The sequence below is a fragment of the Panthera uncia genome, assembly GCF_023721935.1.
Source record: "Panthera uncia isolate 11264 chromosome B2 unlocalized genomic scaffold, Puncia_PCG_1.0 HiC_scaffold_24, whole genome shotgun sequence".
Taxonomy (NCBI): domain Eukaryota; kingdom Metazoa; phylum Chordata; class Mammalia; order Carnivora; family Felidae; genus Panthera; species Panthera uncia.
This window is the reverse complement of record NW_026057580.1, coordinates 24,411,116-24,430,912: the sequence shown is the minus strand read 5'-3', so window position 1 is coordinate 24,430,912 and position 19,797 is coordinate 24,411,116. Positions and strand designations below refer to the sequence as shown.

The following is a 19,797-nucleotide window of genomic DNA, read 5'->3' as shown; positions in this document are numbered from 1 at the left end:
TCATTAACTTAAAAACCATAAATAGGAAATTAGCCTCTATTTTTCTAGCATAAAAGATAAGGGATCTACAACCAAGATAAGAAACAGAAAATAAGATATAAACTGCTACTTGAAATTTTGTTTGAAAGGACTTTGAAAAGCATTTTTCTAAAGCTATGAATTTAAAAAGTTCAAACATGTCACTGAAATAAAATTTAGTTTTATTTTAATGACTGCTTTAATATAAATTTTTTCTGCAAAATATACCATATTTAATAAGAGGTTTAGGCTATCTTGAGATTTTCCTTTCATAGAAAAATAAACAACAAAAAGACCATGAAACAATGACTTAACTTGGAATGATAAAAGAATTTCAAATTAATGTGACAATGTACTACAATTATATTATCACCTATGATTTCTTGAACTTCATTCTGATTCATAGCTGGTTTTACAGCTTTGTCCCTCGAAGTAGAGGACTTTGCGCCCGTCAGGCTGTGTGTGGCCATGTATTCGTTCGTGTAAAGTACTTGCATTAAATCATTAATAAACTTCTGAGGCTTGCTCTTGTTACAACGGGCAATCTGCCATTTTTCAATCTTGAACTAAAAAATACAAAATAATAATTGAATCTGAACAAAGAAAAGGAAAGTATCTGCAGAAATATATTACTGATTGAGTTAAGACACACTAGAAAACACAATTAACGTTCTTTAAGGTGATGAATTTACTTAAAAAAATTTTTTTTAAGGTTTATTCATTTTTCAGAGACAGAACGTGAGCAGGGGAGGGGCAGAGAGAGAGGGAGACACAGAATCTGAAGCAGGCTCCAGGCTCTGAGCTGTCAGCACAGTGCCCGACAAGGGGCTCGAACTCACGGACTGTGAGATCATGACCCTAGCGGAAGTCAGACACTCCACCGATTGAGCCACACAGGCACCCTGGTGATGAATTTACTTTTAATATGTATTTTACATTTCAGGGGTTCAAGTTCAATGTTATCTTTGATACAGCTCCCAATATTTATGTAGTGTTTGTCCCAGAGTACATACAAATTCTTGTATGTGATCTGGATTTGATGGGTTAAGAATGAGTCCCATCCCCAACACCTCCTACTAAATGTGGTAGGCAGAATAATGGCCCACTGAAGATATCCCCATCCCTGGAGTCTGTGAATATGTTACCTTATAAGAGAAAAACAAGTTTCTAGGCGTGATTAAAGTTAACTACCTTGAGATGAGAAAATTATCCTGGATTATACAGGTGGACCCAATTTTATCACAGAGCACTTAGATGCAGAAGAGGGAGGCAGAAGAGTAGATCAGAAAAAAGATGCAGGGGGCACCTGGGTGGCTCAGTCGGTTAAACGTCCAACTCTTGATTTCAGTTCAGGTCATATGCTGACAGTGCAGACCCTGCTTGGGATTCTCTCTTTCTCTCTCTCTCTGATGCTCCCCCCACCTCTCAAATATAAATAAATAAATATTAAGAAAAAAATGCAGAAGAAGGAGGACAGAGTGGAAGAGTGAGAGAGGCTTTGCCTGTCATGGTGGAATGGACCACAAACCAAGGAATATGGTTGCCTATAGAAGTGGGAATGGACTCCAGTGTATAGTCAGCAAGAAAACGGGAACCCAGTTCAACAACCACAAGAAACTGAATTCTATGATAACCTAAATGGCAGGAAACAGATTCTTCCATAGAGTCTCCAGAAAGGAATGCACCTGCTGACTCCTTGATTTTACCACACTTCTGACCTATAGGACTCTGAGATAATGCATTTGTATTATTACAAATCACAAAGTTTGTGGTCTTCTGTTATACAGCAAAAAGAAACTGATATACCAAGATTCAAATATTCTCAATGTTAGATTGGTAGTATTTAATTATTGCTCTGGAAGGCACATTTTTAAAGCTGATACCTCATTCTAATGAAACTCTGTCTTTTCAGCTTCTGTTACTTGATGAAGAGAAATTAGGGAAGTAGGAAAAGAATTATGTTCATTCAGCATGTAGAGGCTGAAATTTACCTTCTCCCAATGATGTAATTTTGTAATCCTTAATGCAAAGTTACCTATCACTGGTTTAAGAGTTTTCTGGTTGGCTCAGTCGGTTAAGCATCTGCCTTTGGCTCAAACCATGATCTCATGGTTTGTGAGTTCAAGCTCTGGATCCAGCTCTGTGCTGACAGCATTGGAGCCTGCTTGGGATTCTCTCTCTCTGCTCCTCCTCCACTTGCATTTCTCTCTCTCTCTCTCTCAAAATAAATACATAAACTTAAAAAAAAGAGTTTTCCAGTTTAATAACCTCATCATTGACCACAATTTGACTTTAGTTTTCTAAATTGGATATTTGTGAAACAAATATTGTTTTGATTTATTGTAAAAAAATTGTTTTATGTGATTGCAGTGTTATGGTCATGACCTAAAGTTACCTAAAGTTATCTGATAAAACAATGATTATTTTGTAGTCTTTTTTTTTTTAGATTTAATTTTTGAGTAATCTCTATACCCAACATGGTACTCAAACTGAGTCCATGGACCACGGACTGAGCCAGCTAGGAGCTCCATCATTTTGTAGTCTTCTTTTAATTTTTGTATTTACTATATCCCAGAAAAAGAAAGGGCAAGTATTCCAACTCACCTGTTTCTCATCAGTATGATGCTCCTCTTCAGCCTTCAAGGAAATTGGTGAACTGGAATTAGAATTAGAATTACTGCATGTTGAGGCAAATGAATCTGGTGAGGAGTTGTTTGTTGCTCTCCAGAGGGTGGACGCAGATGTAGACATGGTTCCTCCACCCTTAAGTAGGGCCTCTGCCATACCAACCAATTCTTCAAACTGGGTGACTGCCTGTGGTAACACTAAAATGGCAAGAAAAAGTAACAGTTTACAAATACTTTTAATAACAGGGGCATGTATTCTTATTTTTTATCGTGGTATACGTATATTATACTGCATGTATAGAAATAGGTGGGACAAATTGTTAACATTTTCTACTTTTGGAAACTAAGCATGGCAAGAAAAGTGATTGGGACATACTTTTTATTATTTAATGTAACAATGGCTTAATAATAGTAAATCAATTTAAAAACATTTGGTTATTGGGGGTGCCTGGGTGAGTAAGTCAGTTAAGCGTCTGATTCTTGATTTTGGCCCAGGTCATGATCTCATGTTTTGTGGGTTCAAGCCCTGTGTTGGGCTCTGTGTTGACAGTGTGGAGCCAGCTTAGGATTCTCTGTCTCTCCCTTCTCTCTCTGCCTCTCTCTCTCAAAAATAAATAAATAAATAAATAAATAAATAAATAAATAAATAAACTTAAAAAAATATATATGCATTACTTCATAACTAAAATAACTAAATGAATTATAAAATAATGAAAATGAATTAAAGAGTTGATTCTTTTTTTCTAATCATTAATAGTATTATCTGGAAGTTTTAAATCTCATTTGGAGACATTACTGATTCTATTATCAATCACCTTCCCAATATATCAGGCCAATTTAAGTGACCAGTAAAATAAACCATTTCTATTTAAATTTATTAAAATAACATTTCAATGATGCTTGTGTGTGGCTTTCCAAGGAGTCAAATTTCATTAAATTAATAAAAATCTATTGCCATAATTGAAAACTATGTTTTCACATATTAAAGATGAATTTTGGTAATCAGCTGAATGTTCTCTTTGTTCCTTTTTAAATGGAAACTTACACATTCAAAGGTGATCATGTCTCCATGTAAAATGGTCTTCTCTGTTGTTATATCTAGTTTGTTTCCTAAGGACAAATAACATTTTGTTGGAGTTGGAAGACACATTGAACCCTATCTAATTTAACTCCCACTCTATGGTTGAGGATACTGGATGTTGGAGAGATAAAAAGACTCTAAAGCATTTTTGGACTTTTCTTAAGCACATTATTAAGCCATAATCTTTAGACCAATATTTGATTTGAAAGCTGAAAACCAGCATATTGATAATATGTACAAATCAATACACCTGGTACCATATTAATAGAAAAATAGTAAAATCTACTAAAGAAAATCTTCTTTTATATTCTTTCAGTTGATATTTACTAAGCATCTCTCATGTGCCAGACACTAATTCAATAAGCATTATTTATTGAGCATTTAATAATAAACATTTATCTAGATTTTACTCTGTGCCAGGCACTATTCTGAGAACTTTACTGATGTTCATTCATTTAATCCTCATTGCTCTCTGAGATAGATATTATCATTACCCCTAGTTTACAGATGAGGACAATTAGGCAGTGAGACAGGTTAAAAAACCCATTCAGGGTCAACCCAGTTAGTGAAAAGAAGACCAAGATTCAAATTCAGACTTAGGCAATTCCATGCCATAAACAACTATGTTATGTAGATTGTCAACATTTGCTAAACACCATATTAAATGCTAAGACTGAGACTGGGAGCAAAACCAAATGTGATCCTGGCCTTTTGGAACTGAGGTGGAGGAAAGAGGGGGAGGAGCACTATTTACCCAACCATGGTGTGGAGTAAGAATTTGGCCTGCTTAAAGAGAGATCTGGCCTCCACCTAACCACCTAGTTCCTGAAAGGTAGCCTGTAAACCCTTGGAATTTCCTGAGTGACAGGAGGCACTTTGTTTTGTCTTTGTTTTTCAGGGTGAGCCTCTCAGCCCACACCTGATAGTTTATGCTAAGATATATCTCAGCGTGTGGACAATCACACCCAATAGTCTTAGTGTAGAAGCAGACCACAGCCAGAAAGCTAGAATGATTTAGAGACTGAGTTCAACATATGCAACCAACCAATCAATCAATTAATCATGCCTACATAATGAACCTTCAATAAAAACTCTGAACATTGGAGTTCCAGTGAGCTTCCTAGATGGACAATACTCCATGCATATTGTAATATATAAATGCTAGGAGGGCAATGCATCCTGAAGACAACAGAAGCTCACATTTGGAAGCCACCCTGACTCTGCCCTATGTGTGTCTTCCAACTTTGGCTGGTTCTAATTTGTATTTTTTTCCTGTAATTTTCAGTGAGTTGTGAGTTTCTCTAGAAAATTAATGGACCTGAGGGTAGTTTTGGAAAATGTCTGAGCTTATAGTTGGCAACCGAAGTGTTAGGCAAATGTAGCAGTCTAGAGGGCAGTGCCCTTAACTTTGAAGTTGGGTTAACTTGAAGTACATACAAAGAAATGAAAAATTACAATTGTTAAGTGTCACAAGAGAGGGGCATAATATGTTTAACTCAGCCTGGGGAGGGGAGGCATATGGAGGGCTTCTCTGGGGACTTCAAGATTGACCTGAGAGCCAAAGGCTGAGCAGGGATTAAATAGCTGGAGGAAATGAGGAGGTCATCAGAGGCAAAGGAAATGCAAGTTCTATACTTGAGGAACTGTAAGAAGGCAGCTAGAATGTAAAGAGAAAAAGGGAATTTTCTATAAAGTGAGGTTTGAAGAATATTTACTGATTTTTTCCTAATAATGAAAGTTGGACATGTTCATTGGAATGTATCCTTCTTGTCATTTCTGTGTATCTTCACCCATATTCATGTATTTTCTTTTACATAACTAGGACTGTACTATATACATAGCATTGTGTCATGGTTCTTTTTTCCAATTAAAACTGTAAGTTTAATATTTGCCTATTTCACTAAATCTTCTTGGAAAATATGATCTTTTGAGGTCTAATTTACATAGACTCAAAGGCAAGATCCTACACAAAGTGTGAGCAGAAATTAAGTAGGTAAAAGGGGATAAGTTTGACAAAGTGATATACCCAGTTAATGGACACCCAACAAGATATAGAACATCTCCATCCATCCAGAAAGTTGTCTCTTGTCCCTTCTGAGTCAGTCTCTAGACTCGCCTTAGAGGCAACCACTGATTTGACTTTTTGGTCAGAGATAAGTTTTACCTGTTCTAGAATTACACATAAATGGTCTCAAATGGTATATTCTCAGTTTTTTTGGTCTGACTTTTTTTTTTTTTTTGCTCTGCATAATGTTTTGAGATTCATTCATGTTGTTGTATGTATCAGTTATTCATTCCTTTTCATTGCTAATATTTTAATATGTGGATACTCCATAATTAAAGTTTTCATTCACCTGTTGATGGGTTATTTTCCACTTGAAAACATGATTTTAATGGTTCCCTAATATTCTGAGGTATTGCTGTTTTATAATGTATTTACATGCTCCCCCTTTTTTCAAATTTAGGTTGCTTTCAATTTTTCTTTATTTCAAACAAAACTTTTATGACTTGCCTAGCACATACATCTTCATATGTATCTCTGATCACAACAATGCTACAAATTCCTGAAAGAATAATAATAGGGTCAAAGGTATAAATGTTGTCCAACCTCAACTAATACTTGCTCTCGAGAAAGATTCTTCCAACTTACCCACTAACAATGTAAGAAGTTAGCATTTCACTCCAGCATCAACAACAGGTGTTAACCACTAACAATAATCTTCACTATTTAGATAGGTTGAAATGTTAATAAAATTTAAATTGCAATTATTTTATTATTGTGAAGTTAAATATATACTTATTTATTGATTATTTGACCTTCTATGAATTATCTGTTAGACCATGGAATATTAGTACTTGAAAAACTTTTTTCTAATGTTTATTTAATTTTTGAGAGAGAGACAGAGACAAAGCATAAGTGCAGGAGGGGCAGATAGAGAGGGAGACACAGAATCTGAAGTAGGCTCTAGGCTCTGAGCTGTCAGCACAGAGCCCAACTTGAGGATTGAACTCATGAACCACAAGACATGATCTGAGCCAAAGTCAGCTGTTTAACCGACTGAGCCACCCAGGTGCCCAGTACTTTTTTTTAATGTAATCTCTATGCCCAATGTGGGGCTCAAACTTATGACCCTGAGCTCAAATGTTTCATGTTCTACCACCTGAGCCAGACAGTACTTTTTCTATTTTTGATAATTCAGTTTTTGTGACGTGCTTATAAGTGTGCCTAATGTGTTATAAGCACAGTGTGTTAGCTATTGTTATTTACTCCCTTATATGTTAAGCATTTTAACCTTTTATTTGTCATAAGTTGCAAACATTTTTCTTAGAGTGTTTATCTTCTAATTTCATAATATTTTGAAAGCATACACATATTTTTAGTTTTTATTGTAAAGTAGCAGTCTTCTTCAGTGTATTATTTATTTTATGCTTAGAAAGTCATTCACCTTTCAGATCAGTAAAATAGTCATATATTTTGTATGGTTTGAATATTTTTTTACAAATGAGATTTTTCCACCTGGATATAATTTTTAAACTTCTAATGGATAGTTCTGGACATAAACAAAAATTGTAAACTCCCATATATCCATCCCCCAGTTTCATCTCATAGCCAGTCTTGTTCTCTTTAAACCCCCATCCACTTTTCTCTCCATCCCCAAGAATACTTCCAACAAATCATAGGCAGCATCTCATTTATCTGTAAATATTTCCATATGTATCTCTAAAGGCAAGAAAACATATAAACATATATGTTTAAAATATAAAAATATTACATAAATATAAAATAGAAACACAACACCATTGTGACAATCAACAGTTCTTTAATAACGTTAAAAAAAACTAATGTGTCCAAATTTCTCTGATTTTCTCATCACTGTTGTTTTTTTCTTTATTTGAATCAGGATCTAAATAAAGTCCACATGTTATGATTACTGTCCTTTTATAAACTATAGATTTTTTTCCTCTCTGTCCTAGTTTTTTCTTTGGAATTTATTAATTGAAGAAATTGGGTTGTAAGTTTTACAGGGTTTCCTGCAGTGGGATTTTGCTGATTGTATCTACAAAGTCATGTTTAACTTATTATTCTGTTCCCTGTATTTGCTCTAAATTGGTAATTACGTATAAAATCTTGATAAGATTTAGGTAGTGTTTTAAATTCTATCAGGTAGTGATAGAATGCATGGTTAATGTTTCTTGGGGTATTAGCTGTCACTGATGATCACCATTTATATTTCATTACATCATAAGGGGTTGAAAAATGGTGATATTCTAATTCTTCTTCAATTATTGGCTAGAATTCTTGTACAAAGAGAAACTTCCTCCCATCAACTGTTTGGTTATGCTTAGGTTCATTTCATATAATAAATAATGACAGGGCAAATACTTGACTTTTTATCTATATTTGCCAGTTTCCAGATGATCATTAAATTTTTTCTTTTTTTGAATACCATTATGAACTCATGCATTTAAATATACATGATAACCTGTTGCGGGTATCATTATTATTGAAACTCATATTGTCCCATCTTTGGCCAGTGGGAACCTCTTCTGGTTGGCATGTCTACATAGTCTTTGCTAACTGCCTTGCTTGCTGGTATGACAAGATTTTCATCTATATTTCCTGTTCTAGGCCCCAAAAAGGCTCATTTTGTACATTTCCTGTGCAAGTTCTGGAATCAGCCATTTCTCCAAGGAACCCTAGCTCCTTTTAGAAGGAAATGTTATTATAAGACCATATCTAGGTGCTAGAAGGGCTCTTTGCTCTTGAGTTCATGTTTCTAGGCCTATTCAATGAACAAACAGTATTAGAAAATACGTATTATTAATTTTTAAAGATAAATTTCATCATGTGTTTAAACCAGTACTTCCCACTCAAAATTCAGAAGATGACATTTTTATTTAAACTGTATAGCTATGATTTTAGTGTGCCATATGGTGTGAAATGACCACCTAATTTGAACCTGCCCAACCTTCCCCCCAACACGCACTGGAATATCAAGTTCCCCAGGGCCATCTGTTGAATAATTTATCCTTTTTCTGATTAACTTGCAGGACTTGCTACATAAATTGCCAAGCCCATTGCAAAAATGAAAATGCAGCACTCCTTGTTCAAACCTTTTTAAAAATTTTAATATGGTGACAGCAGAGCTTTTAACCAGTATTTGGGACCTTTCTAAGAGTAGGGTTGTCAGGGACTGTACAGGTCAGGCATCCATGAAGCTGGCCCTGATGATTTGTGATAGTGAACCCTGGAATAGCAAATACTTACACACCCAGGTTCTGTTCTGAAGGCTTCACATGTCACCCAGCTAAGTACTTTTATTATTTCCACTTTTGAGATGAGGAAACTGAGGCACGGAGCAGTTAAACAACTTGCATATGGTTACACAGCTAGTAGGTGGCAGAGCCGGGGTTTGGACCCAGGTGGTTTGGCCCCTCTAAATCTATACTCTTTACCTTTACGCCGTAAGGCCTCTAGGATAGTTTCTGTATCACATATAAGGCTCTGTTTGGGGGATATGCATTCTGTTCCACTGATCTGCTGATCTTGCACTAGCAAGTCATTTTTAATAATTGGAAATTTATATGATTTAATGTTGATAGGTTATACACTCATATTCTTTTTCAGAATGTTCTTTATTGATTTTGCCTATTTATTTTCTCAGGTTAACTTTATAATAATCATTGCCAAATTCCCAAAAACAAAACAAAGCAAAAAATCATTAGTATTTTTATTGGAATTCCACTCAAAGTATTAGTTATTTGGGGATGAATTGGTATCTTCTCCTCTCATCAATGAATGTGACAAACCTCTCCATTAATTTAGGTTTGTATATTTCTCCAGTGAGGTTTTGGTTTTTTTTTGTTTTGTTTTGTTTTTGTTTTTGTTTTTATTTTAGAGAGAGAGAGAGAGCACAAGCTGGGGATAGGGGTAGAGGGAGAGAGAGAAAGTCTTTAGCAGGCTCCACGTCCAATGCAGAGTCCTGACGCAGGGCCCAATCCCATGACCCTGGGACCATGACTTGAGCTGAAATCAAGAGTTGGACGTTCAACTGACTGATCCACCCAGGAGCCCCTCCAGTGATTTTTTAAATTTTTCTTCGTTGATCACATACATTTCTTATTAGGGTTGTTAGTAGATATTTTATAGTTGTTTGTAATTAATGTGACTAGATTTTTTTTCTTCTAGAAATATAACTGGCAATTTCTGACCTATAAGGAAGTTACTGATTAAAAAAAATGATAGCTGCTAGATTTGAACACCTATCATGTACTCATTATTGATCAGTTTTTAAGTAAAATAAGGCTTATAATGAATAACAGTAGTCCTCTGCCCTATCACTCACCTCTCTTGACTAACACTCTTAGAGACCACCAATTCCAATCCATTTACATGCTTCTTCTGGTACTTACCTTCATAGTCTTAAATAATAATATGCATATACAACTATTTACTGTTTTTTTTCAGATCCATATAATTCTTTCTTTCTTTTTTTCTTTCCTTCTTTCTTTCTTTCTTTTTTTCTTTCTTTCTTTCTTTCTTTGGTAAGCTGTACGTGCAATGTGGGGCTTGAACTCATGACCCCAAGATCAAGAGTCACATGATCTATGACTGAGTCAGCCAGGCAACCCAACTTACTGATTTTCAGCTATGTAATATGACAATATTGCTCTCTTTCGAATCCTCCCCCAGCCACACAGAAACACACACACCTGCTAATCACATGCAAACATGTACACACTCTTCTCATCACCCCAGAATTGTGATAACACAATTGTTAGTTCAATAAATATTGTGCTTACATTATTATAGTGATGCAAATGTTATTCACAATTCCTTTTCTTTAAAACATTTTTTCATAGAGTTAATAATTACATTATTATTATTATTACTATTATTATTTTACACTATTTCTCTCACTTAAACATCTCTAAACTTCCTGTCAGAGGTGTAAAATCTCCTTTCATTATATTTGGATACATCATGTCATTTATCAATTTCATATTTTTCTTGGAGTTCTCTCCCCTGGAGCCCTCCATACTCCTCCATAATCTGGGCTAGGTGCTTCTAGGCCACTGTATACTTGTCATCCTGGAGCTTCCCTTCACTATCATTCTATGGCCCCTCTTTGTCTTTCTCCTGAATTGGACCACCAATTTTCTGGATATCATGTTTTTATTTTTCTAGATTTACTCTCTCATTTGGGAGGAGTGCATCCTCTGTTACCTTTGAAAAAGAAATCATAGGAAGCACATTAGTGAGATTTTATAAGTGTGAAAGTATTATTCTACCCTCAAACTTGGCTGATAAATCACTGGGTATAGAAGTCTAGATTTGGAAGGTATTGCATAATTATCTTGGAGCTTCCTTTGTTGTTGGTGAAAAGGCCAATGCTATTCTGATTTCCAGTCCTTAGCCTGGGACATGCTTATTCTCTCTGAAAGCTTTTGGGTCTTCCCTTTACTTCTGGTGTTCTAAAAGTTCACAATGTTGACTTAGCCAAGTCTTTTTGCTTTTGGTGGTATCTTTTAATCTAAAAGTTTGTGTTAGTCAGTTAGCTTCTCCTTCTTCTTTCATCTTTTAGAATTTTTTGTCTTTGGGGGCACCTGGGTGGCTCAGTCGGTTAAGCAACTGACTTTGGCTCAGGTCATGATCTCGCAGTTCATGAGTTAAAGCCTCGCATCTGGATCTGTGCTGACAGCACAGAGCCTAGAGCCTACTTCAGATTCTGTCTCCCTCTCTCTCTCTGCCCCTCCCCTGCTTGCACTCTGTCTCTCTCTCTCTCCCTCTCAAAAATAAATAAACATTAAAAAAATTAAAGGGTGCCTGGATGGCTCAGTCTGTTAAGCCTCCAACTTTGGCTCAGGTCATGATCTCACAGTTTGTGGGTTCAAGCCCCGGGGCAGGCTCTGTACTGACAGCGCGGAACCTGGAGTCTGCTTTGGATTCTGTGTCTCCCTCACTCTCTACCACTTCCCCACTCTTGCTCTCTCTCTCAAAAAGAAATAAAATATTTTTTTAAAAATAAAAAAAAAAAAAGAACTTCTTCTCTTTGAGCATTCGACTTCCAGGACTAATTCTTTATTTTTCCCAATCTTTTCTATTTTCCTTTTCTTGGTCTTCTTACTCTAATATCTACAAGATTTTCTCAACTTTAACTTCCAGACATTTTATTGAATTTCTAGGTTTCTCCCTGCTTGGTCTTTGGATATTCATTTCTTTTCTTTTTCTCTTTTTTTTTTAAATTATTTTTTAATTTTTAAAAAATGTTTACTTATTTTTGAGAGAGACAGAGACAGAATGCGAGTGGGTTAGGGGCAGAGAGAGAGGGAGACCCAGAATCCAAAGCAGGCTCCAAGCTCTGAGCTGTCAGCACAGAGCCCAATGAGGGGCTCAACCCATGAACCATAAGATCATAACCTGAGCCAAAGTCAGATGCTTAAGGGACTGAGGCACCCAGGCGCCCCTGGGTGGATATTCATTTCTTAAATTACCCTGTTCTTATATCATGTATATTTCTTCTGCTCCCTGAATTATCTGTTTCCTTTGACTTTATTTTTCTCTTAGTTTGTTTTGGTCTGTTTTCCATGATAGAAGATTTCCTCAAATAATCACCTTCCCTCAGGTGTGCCCAGTGTCCCTGAGTTCATAGCTCTGGTTCAACCCCTCCTGAGAGAAAACCTCCATCTTTTGCTGTGGTGAAGAGTGGTAGTTGCAGACAGCATGGGAAGAATATGTGACTTTGTGGTCCCAAAGTGTCTTTGTGTAGGTCTTTCAGTGACTCCTCCTTTCAGTGACCTCTTCATGTAGGTCTTTTCACACTACCAGCACTATCCTAATCCCTTTCACACGGACAATTCCTAACCCATTTATAGTTCTGTGGTGTGATATGACTTATTTCTTTTTAATTTCTCTACCTCTATCCCCTCCTCACCCCCATCACAGACACTGAGTTTTCAGATTTCTACAGAGTTAGTCACTACTCATCCATCTGTTTTTCAGGTTGTAAAATTTTATTGGTATCTTTTATCTCCTGTGGTCTTCTTTCAGGTTTTCTTGTCATTTCCTTTTATGCATTTTAAGTTTATTTTTAGCAGGATTTCAAGAAAGAAGGGAGATTCACACATATTTCACTTAAGCTTTATATCATGCTTAAAGAAATCTGGGCAAAACTTAACTAATTTTTTATTCTTCACTGTAATCTCATTAGTTATGAGACTTGAGTTTTCAGTCAATGCTTTCCTTTTTATGGTACACATTCATTTTCTAAAAATAATGACAAAATAAATGGATAGCTTCTATACAATAGATATGTCACCTTTTTCTCTTTTATATCTTCTTTTTTTAGTGTTTATTTATTTATTTATTTTGAGAAAGGGAGAGGCAGAGAAAGAGGCAGAGAGAGGATCCCAAATAGTCTCAGTGGTATCAGTGCAGCACCCGATGTGGCACTCATTCCACAAACCGTGAGATCACTACCTGAGCCAAAATCAAGAGTCAGGTGCTTAACCAACTAAGCCACCTAGGTGCCCCTTCCTCTTATATCTTATGGTGTTAGTCAGTTGTGGTCCACAAGATAAGTTTCAAATGCTTAACACATACATATATAGCACAAATACATTTGCCATTCTGAATGTCTAAAGTGGCATATATATTCTGCTGTTTTTCTTAGTTAGTAGGCTTTATAAGTTGAAAAAGATCCCTGATTATTAGTTCAGAGAGTTTTAAAGAATTACTGAGCAAAAGATAACCACTTTGCAGTCTGCTCTTACAGGGTAGTTAGATGATCATTGAGAAATGGATTTCGAGGCTAGCAATATGTAATGTTATGGGTTGAATTGTGTCCCCTCAAAAAATAAACTTTGGAGTCCTAAACCCCAGTACCTCAGAATGTGACCTTCTTGGGAAGTAGGGTATTTACAGATGTAATCAAGTTAAATGAGATCATTAGGGTGGGCTCTGATCCAGTATGATTGGTGTCTTCATAAGAAGGGGAACTTTTAAACATGATGAGAGAGAAGCATACAGAGAGAACACCATGTGAAGACTGGCATTATGTGGCCTCAACCCAAGGAACAACCAGAAACTGAGAGAGAACTTACTTGGCACCTTTAGTGGGAGTGTGGCCCTGTTGACACCTTGATTTTGGAATCCTAGCTTCTAGAAGTGGGAGACAACACATTTATGTTGTTTAAGCTACCCAATTTGTGGTACTTTGTTACTAGCAAGCTTATATATGGAGGTTATCGCTGATCAAGAGAAAAGAAGTTACAATAGAAGGAAAAGGAACTAATTAAAGTGGAGCCAGAGAGAATAAAAGGGGAAAAACTGAACACAGTGTGTAGTGTCAAGTCATTTAGGCAGTTCTTCCTCTAAAGGGAAGGAGACAAATAGGGTGGAAGGTGGAAAAGCAAAATGCCTGAAAGGGGTTTTGTTTTGTTTTGTTTTTTAAATGGGAGAAATAATGGTATGTCTGATTTTAATGGGAATGATTCATTAGAGGAAGAAAATTTTATCTTGTAGCAGAGAGCAGGGAGAACCTCCAGAGCTCTGTTCTTAGGTAAAAGAGGATGGTATCTGATGCACAGATACTGCCTTTGGCCCTACAAGAGGATGGGTCATCATGAGCGACAGGAGAGAGTGAAGCATTAAGCATGGGTGCAAGGATAGGGCATCCAGCTGACTCAGTTGGTAGAGCATGGAACTCTTGATCTTGAGGTCATGGATTCAAGCTCCAAGTTGGGCAGAGATCCTTACTTAAAATATAAAAAAAATAAATAAAGCATGTGTGCAGGGAGATGACAGTCTCTTTCATATCCTCCAATTTCACACTGAAGTTGGAAGCAAAGTCATCACCTGAAAGCAAGGATATGGGAGGAGGTGTGAGAAATTGGCAGAGAGAGAAGAAAATGAAATGGCATTTGGGAGTATGGGAGAGAGAAAAAACTGGTCATAGTGATTCCTTTCATATACTATTGAGACTCATTTGCTACTCTCTCATTTAGAATTTTCTCATCTAAATGTGTAACAAAGATTGGTCTAATAATTTTCTTTTTGGGCTTTATGTGTCAAGTTCTGGTGTTGATAAAAACAGAGATAATAATAATAATAAATGCCATTACTGACCACCTATCATGTGCTCTGGGGAAAGCATTTCTTCCAATGATCTCTTTTAATCTTCATAGCAGGAAGGACATGACAGATTACCCTCATCCCCATTTTGTAGATAAGATTGAAGGTGGGGCTGAGGGCCCAGGAAAGTGACATGGCCAAAGTTGTATAGCTAATAAGCAGAGATGGGATTCAAACTAAAGTCTGTAACTCAAAAATCAATACTTTGAACCAGCAATTTATGCTATGTTTATAAACTAGCTTTTAATCATACTCTAAGTTCTGGAACAGATTAAATAAAAATGAAAATTATCTATTCTTTGAAATTTGCAAAAACCTCACCAGAAAAAAACATTGGTTACAAAAATTCAATATTTAAAGTCGAAAAAATAAAGAGATAATGGCTTGGTGATGCAATAAACACATTTAAGATGTAGCTGTTTCTATATAAAATTATGAAGTCTTCAATTTAATAAATATACTTAGGAAAGCATGTGAGTCATTACTTTGTAAATCTAGCTCATCACCATGTTTTATCTGTCTCTGATCATTTCTGCCTCCAAAAATATGTGGAACTATCCTCTTTGCATCCATGCTATCACCCTGGGCTAGGCTGCCATCATGTTAGTCTGGATGACTGCAGTACTGTTAGAGAGTGGTCCTTCTTCACTTTCTTCCTTGTGTTATTTGCACTCGTTTTGTGCAGAAGCCAGAGGGATTTATTTTCAAAATGTTCTGTGTATTTACTGTTTTACAACAAGATGCTGCCCACCATAGCATATGATTGCCAAATATTCAGCAGCACAAAATAGTGCCTGGTGCTGAACTGTAAATGGAAAACATAATTTTTGAAAAATAAATACTTAAATACAATATAAGACGATACGGAAGGCATTATACCAAGTGGTTTTTAATTTGCAAAGATGGATCTTTCTCATTTATCAGTCTTCATTGGAATGTGATTATTTTCTCAAACCACTTTTCCCAATTCCAAAACTACGATTTAATATATGGGATCTTTAATTCCAGTAATTCTGTAATGGATCATAACAGGCCTCATTTTCTAGTGCTTTCCCTGGCAGAGGGGAATGAGATCAATACATCATAAACACCTTAGTGTATTTGTTCTGTCTTAGTAATCTTTTCTTTCTGGGGCCTACCACAGTGAGTAGCCTCTATTAAATGCTCAGTAAGTATCCACTGAATGTTATTAAGTGAATACAACATTTGGTATTTTGTAGTAATAATCTAAAATTGTCTAAGCTATAAACTAAAGGCTTCAATAGAGTGCTTAGAAAATCACAGATTTTTTTTAAATGTGATGTTTGATTTTTTTCTCTAAGGTAGTGATTTTCTTTTTCATTCTTGACAGGTGATTTGCAATAATTTTCATTTATCATATATTTTCCCTTTCATCTAAAAATGTCAGTTTTCTCAAAGTTTACCTTGAAGCATGACCAAAGACTGTCGAAGTCGGCTGTTTTCTTTCCGGGTGTTTGTTAGTTTTTGTTTCAGGCTTTTTATTTTCGTGCACAATTCCTCCTTTGACAATTCTGCTAAAGGCTCTTCTTCCTCACTGGAGCTCTCACCAGGCAGAAAGGCATTTCCTGAATATGGGTCTCTCTAAAATACAAGGCAGGCACAACAAAAAAAGCTTCAAAGTGACTTTAATGGTTTATCCCATGTTCTGTGTGCTGAAGGGACCTACAAAACCCTCATCTCCTGGGCATTTCCTGCTACAGATGTCTTACCTAGTGAACTAGCCTCAGCTTTGTCTTCCTCTCTCCAGGAGAGCTCAGAAAAAGGTAAGACATCAAAGTTTCATGCACACATCTCTCACATAGCAAAAATCAGGATTCTGTCTAACTTCAGTGAAGAATATAAAGTAGGAAAATAGTATAACAGAGAAGGATCAACCAGACTGCCACTCAAATATTTGTAATTCATCTCCACCCTCCATTTTTCCCCTAACTCTTCACTCACAGTCTCTCTGTTGAGACTGTTAGAAATTTGGGAGTTTATTGCATCAGAGAAAAGAGAGAGAAGATTCACCTAGAACAAAACATTCATGCTTTCCTTTTAGTTTTAAAAATAATTTTTAAGATCAATAGCAAGACAAAACTCTGAAACATACACATTTGAGTTGCAAAACACAGGCTGTGTTGAGACAGAAAAGGATTTCCTCAAATTACCAAATTTGCCTTGGTAATGAATTTGTAAAGATTCAAACCTAAAAGGCTGGAGTATAAAGTTTTTAAAAATAAACTTTAGAATATAAGAGATAAAGGTATGACATAAAGAAAGTTTCTGTTGTACAGGAAAGGAAGAGACATTCTGGTGCTAGGAGGAGCCTAGGGAATAAGTAGCTGGAATGGCAGGAAATCAGATTCAAGTGTCTTTGCTCTTCCTGACCCCACTATTTGAGGGGAAGGGAGAAAGATCACGGGGTAAGGGTATATGTTAGAAACATCCAGATAAATGAGGGGCAATCTTAGAGCAACAGGATTGGCTCCTTCCCTCTCAGTGCATTAAACACTCCCCAAAGAGGCATGATGTCCAGCATTAGCATCATGTCAACATGGTATTTCTCAGGGTCATAAATCTGAAATGGCCAATATTAGTATCTAGACAGTTGGACCAGAGAGAGCAGCCAGACTCTCCAGAGTTCTTACAAAGCAGCTGGAGAATCCAAATGGTCCCTTTGTCCTTGTCAGGAAACAGGTAAGTGCTGAGGAAACTGGTGAAACAGAAATAGTTCAGTGTGTAGACAGAGAGACCACACAATTCCAGAACCTTTTAGAAGGTGGCAGTGGGCCCCACTCCTGCTAGGGACCAAACAATGCCCACAGTAGGCAAAGAAAACTTTTGCAGACAACTGGACTGAAGGAAGAAAAGGCCAAGATTCAACAGCAGAGCACATGCAACACACATAGGAGACACTCCTTGAAGTGTTAGGCCCTGGGGAATAGGGAACACTGCACTACAGAGCAATAGAGGACCTCTTCTTTGTAACGTTATTATTGTAAATGGCAAGAGAAGTAGCTGAGTTTTCTAACACAGAGAAACAGACACAGAGAGTTAAACAAAATGAGGAGATGCAAGAATATGTCCCAAATGAAAGAAAAGGAACAAATACTAGCAAGGGACCTAAGCAAAATGGATATGAGTAGCATGTCTGATAGAGATTTTAAAGTAATGATAAGGGGTGCCTGGGTGGCTTAGTCAGTTGAACATCTGACTTTTGATTTCAGCTTAGGTTATGATTCCAGTATCGTAGGATCAAGCCCTGTGTCTGTGCTGAACATGGAGCCTGCTTGGGATTCTCTCTCTTACTCCTTCTGTCCCTCTCCCCTATGCATGCTCTCTCAATCTCTCTAAAAATAGATAGATAGATAGATAGATAAAATAATAAAGTAATGATCATAAAGATACTCACTGGAGTTGAGAAAAGAGGGCAGGACATCAGTGAGACCTTTAACACAGAGATAAAAAAAAATCAGATCAAGACCAAAATAATTGAAATTTAAAATACATTTGATGGAATAAATAGCAGTCTAGATGAAGTGAGGAATGAATTAATGACCCGGAAGACAAAGTAATGGAGAGTAACCAAGCTGAGCAAAAACTAATTTTGCTAAGAAAAGCTCATTTTCTTTCCTTCCTTTTGTTCAAATTGAGAATAGTCTTAGGGAACTCAATGACCCCCTCAAGCATAATACCATTCACGTTATAGAGATCTCAGAGGAAGAAGAGAGAGAAAAGAAGGCAGAAAATTTACTTGAAGAAATAATAGCTGAAAACTTCCCTAATCTGGGGAAGGAAACTGATATCCAGATCCAGAAAGCACAGAGATTCCCCCTAAGAAGGTCCCAAATTCAACCCAAGAAGGTCCATACCAAGACACATAGTAATTAAAATGGCAAAAAGTAATGATAAAGAAAAACATTTTAAAGCAGCAGGAGAAAGGAAGACAGTTACATACAAGGGAAACTCCATAAGGCTATCAGTGGATTTTTCAGCAGAAACTTTGCAGGACAGCAGGAAGTGGAATGATACATTCAAACTCCTGAAAAGAAAAAGCTGTAGCTAAGAAAACTCTATCAGAGAGTATCATACAAAATCGAAGGAGAAATAAAAAGTTTCTCAGACAAAAAATAAAAGAGTTCATGACTACTAAACAAGCCTTCAAGAAATATTCCTTTGAATATAAAGGAAAGACCATAAAAGAGAGTATGAAAAGTAAAATATACAAGAGAAGTAAAAGTAAGTATTTCTGTAAAAACCAGTCAAAGGTATTCATAAAATTAAAGGATGTAGAATATGACACTATATACCTAAAACATTGGGGAGGAGTAAGAAATTGTTTCAAACTTAAGCAATCATCAACCTAATATAGACTACTCTATGCAGAAGATGTTATATAAAAACCTAGTGGTAACCACAAATAAAAAACCAGGAAATATGCAAGGAATAAAGAGAAAGGTATCCAAGTATATCACTAAAGAAACCCAACAAACCATGAAAGAGAGCAAGAGAAGAAAGGATCAGAGAAAATCTATAGGAACAACTACAAAGAAGTAGAAAAAAAAAAGTGACAATAAATACATATCAATTAATCATTACTTTGAATGTAAAGGGACTAAACACTCCAATCAAAAGACATAGGGTGACAGAATGGATAAAAAACAAGACCCATCTATGTTCTGCCTATAAAAGACTCATTTCAGGGGTGCCTGGGTACCTCAGTTGGTTAAGCATCTGACTCTTGATATTGGCTGAGGTCATGATCTCGTGGTCATGGGACTGAGGCCCAGTGTTGGCTCCTCCATGCTGGGCTTGGAGCCCGTTTGGGATTCTCTCTTTCCTTCCCTCTCTGCCCCTACTTTGCTCATCTTCTCTCTCTCTCAAAATAAATAAATAAACATTTAAAAATACAAAAAATTAAAAAGTCTCTTCTT

General features: G+C 36.3%; 1 protein-coding gene across 3 annotated transcripts in view; it reads right to left on the bottom strand.

Moving 5' to 3' along the window:
• The window catches only part of BEND6 (BEN domain containing 6), a 63,477-nt gene that overhangs the window by 8,051 nt on the left and 35,629 nt on the right, over positions 1–19,797 (bottom strand). For all 3 annotated transcript variants that reach the window (XM_049652859.1, XM_049652860.1, XM_049652861.1), the window contains 4 exons: positions 18,276–18,311; positions 16,285–16,462; positions 2,623–2,843; positions 392–584 (listed from right to left, as the gene is read on the bottom strand). In XM_049652859.1, the coding sequence (XP_049508816.1) occupies positions 392–584; positions 2,623–2,843; positions 16,285–16,462; positions 18,276–18,311 (628 nt within the window). The remainder of the gene's footprint in view (positions 1–391; positions 585–2,622; positions 2,844–16,284; positions 16,463–18,275; positions 18,312–19,797) is intronic.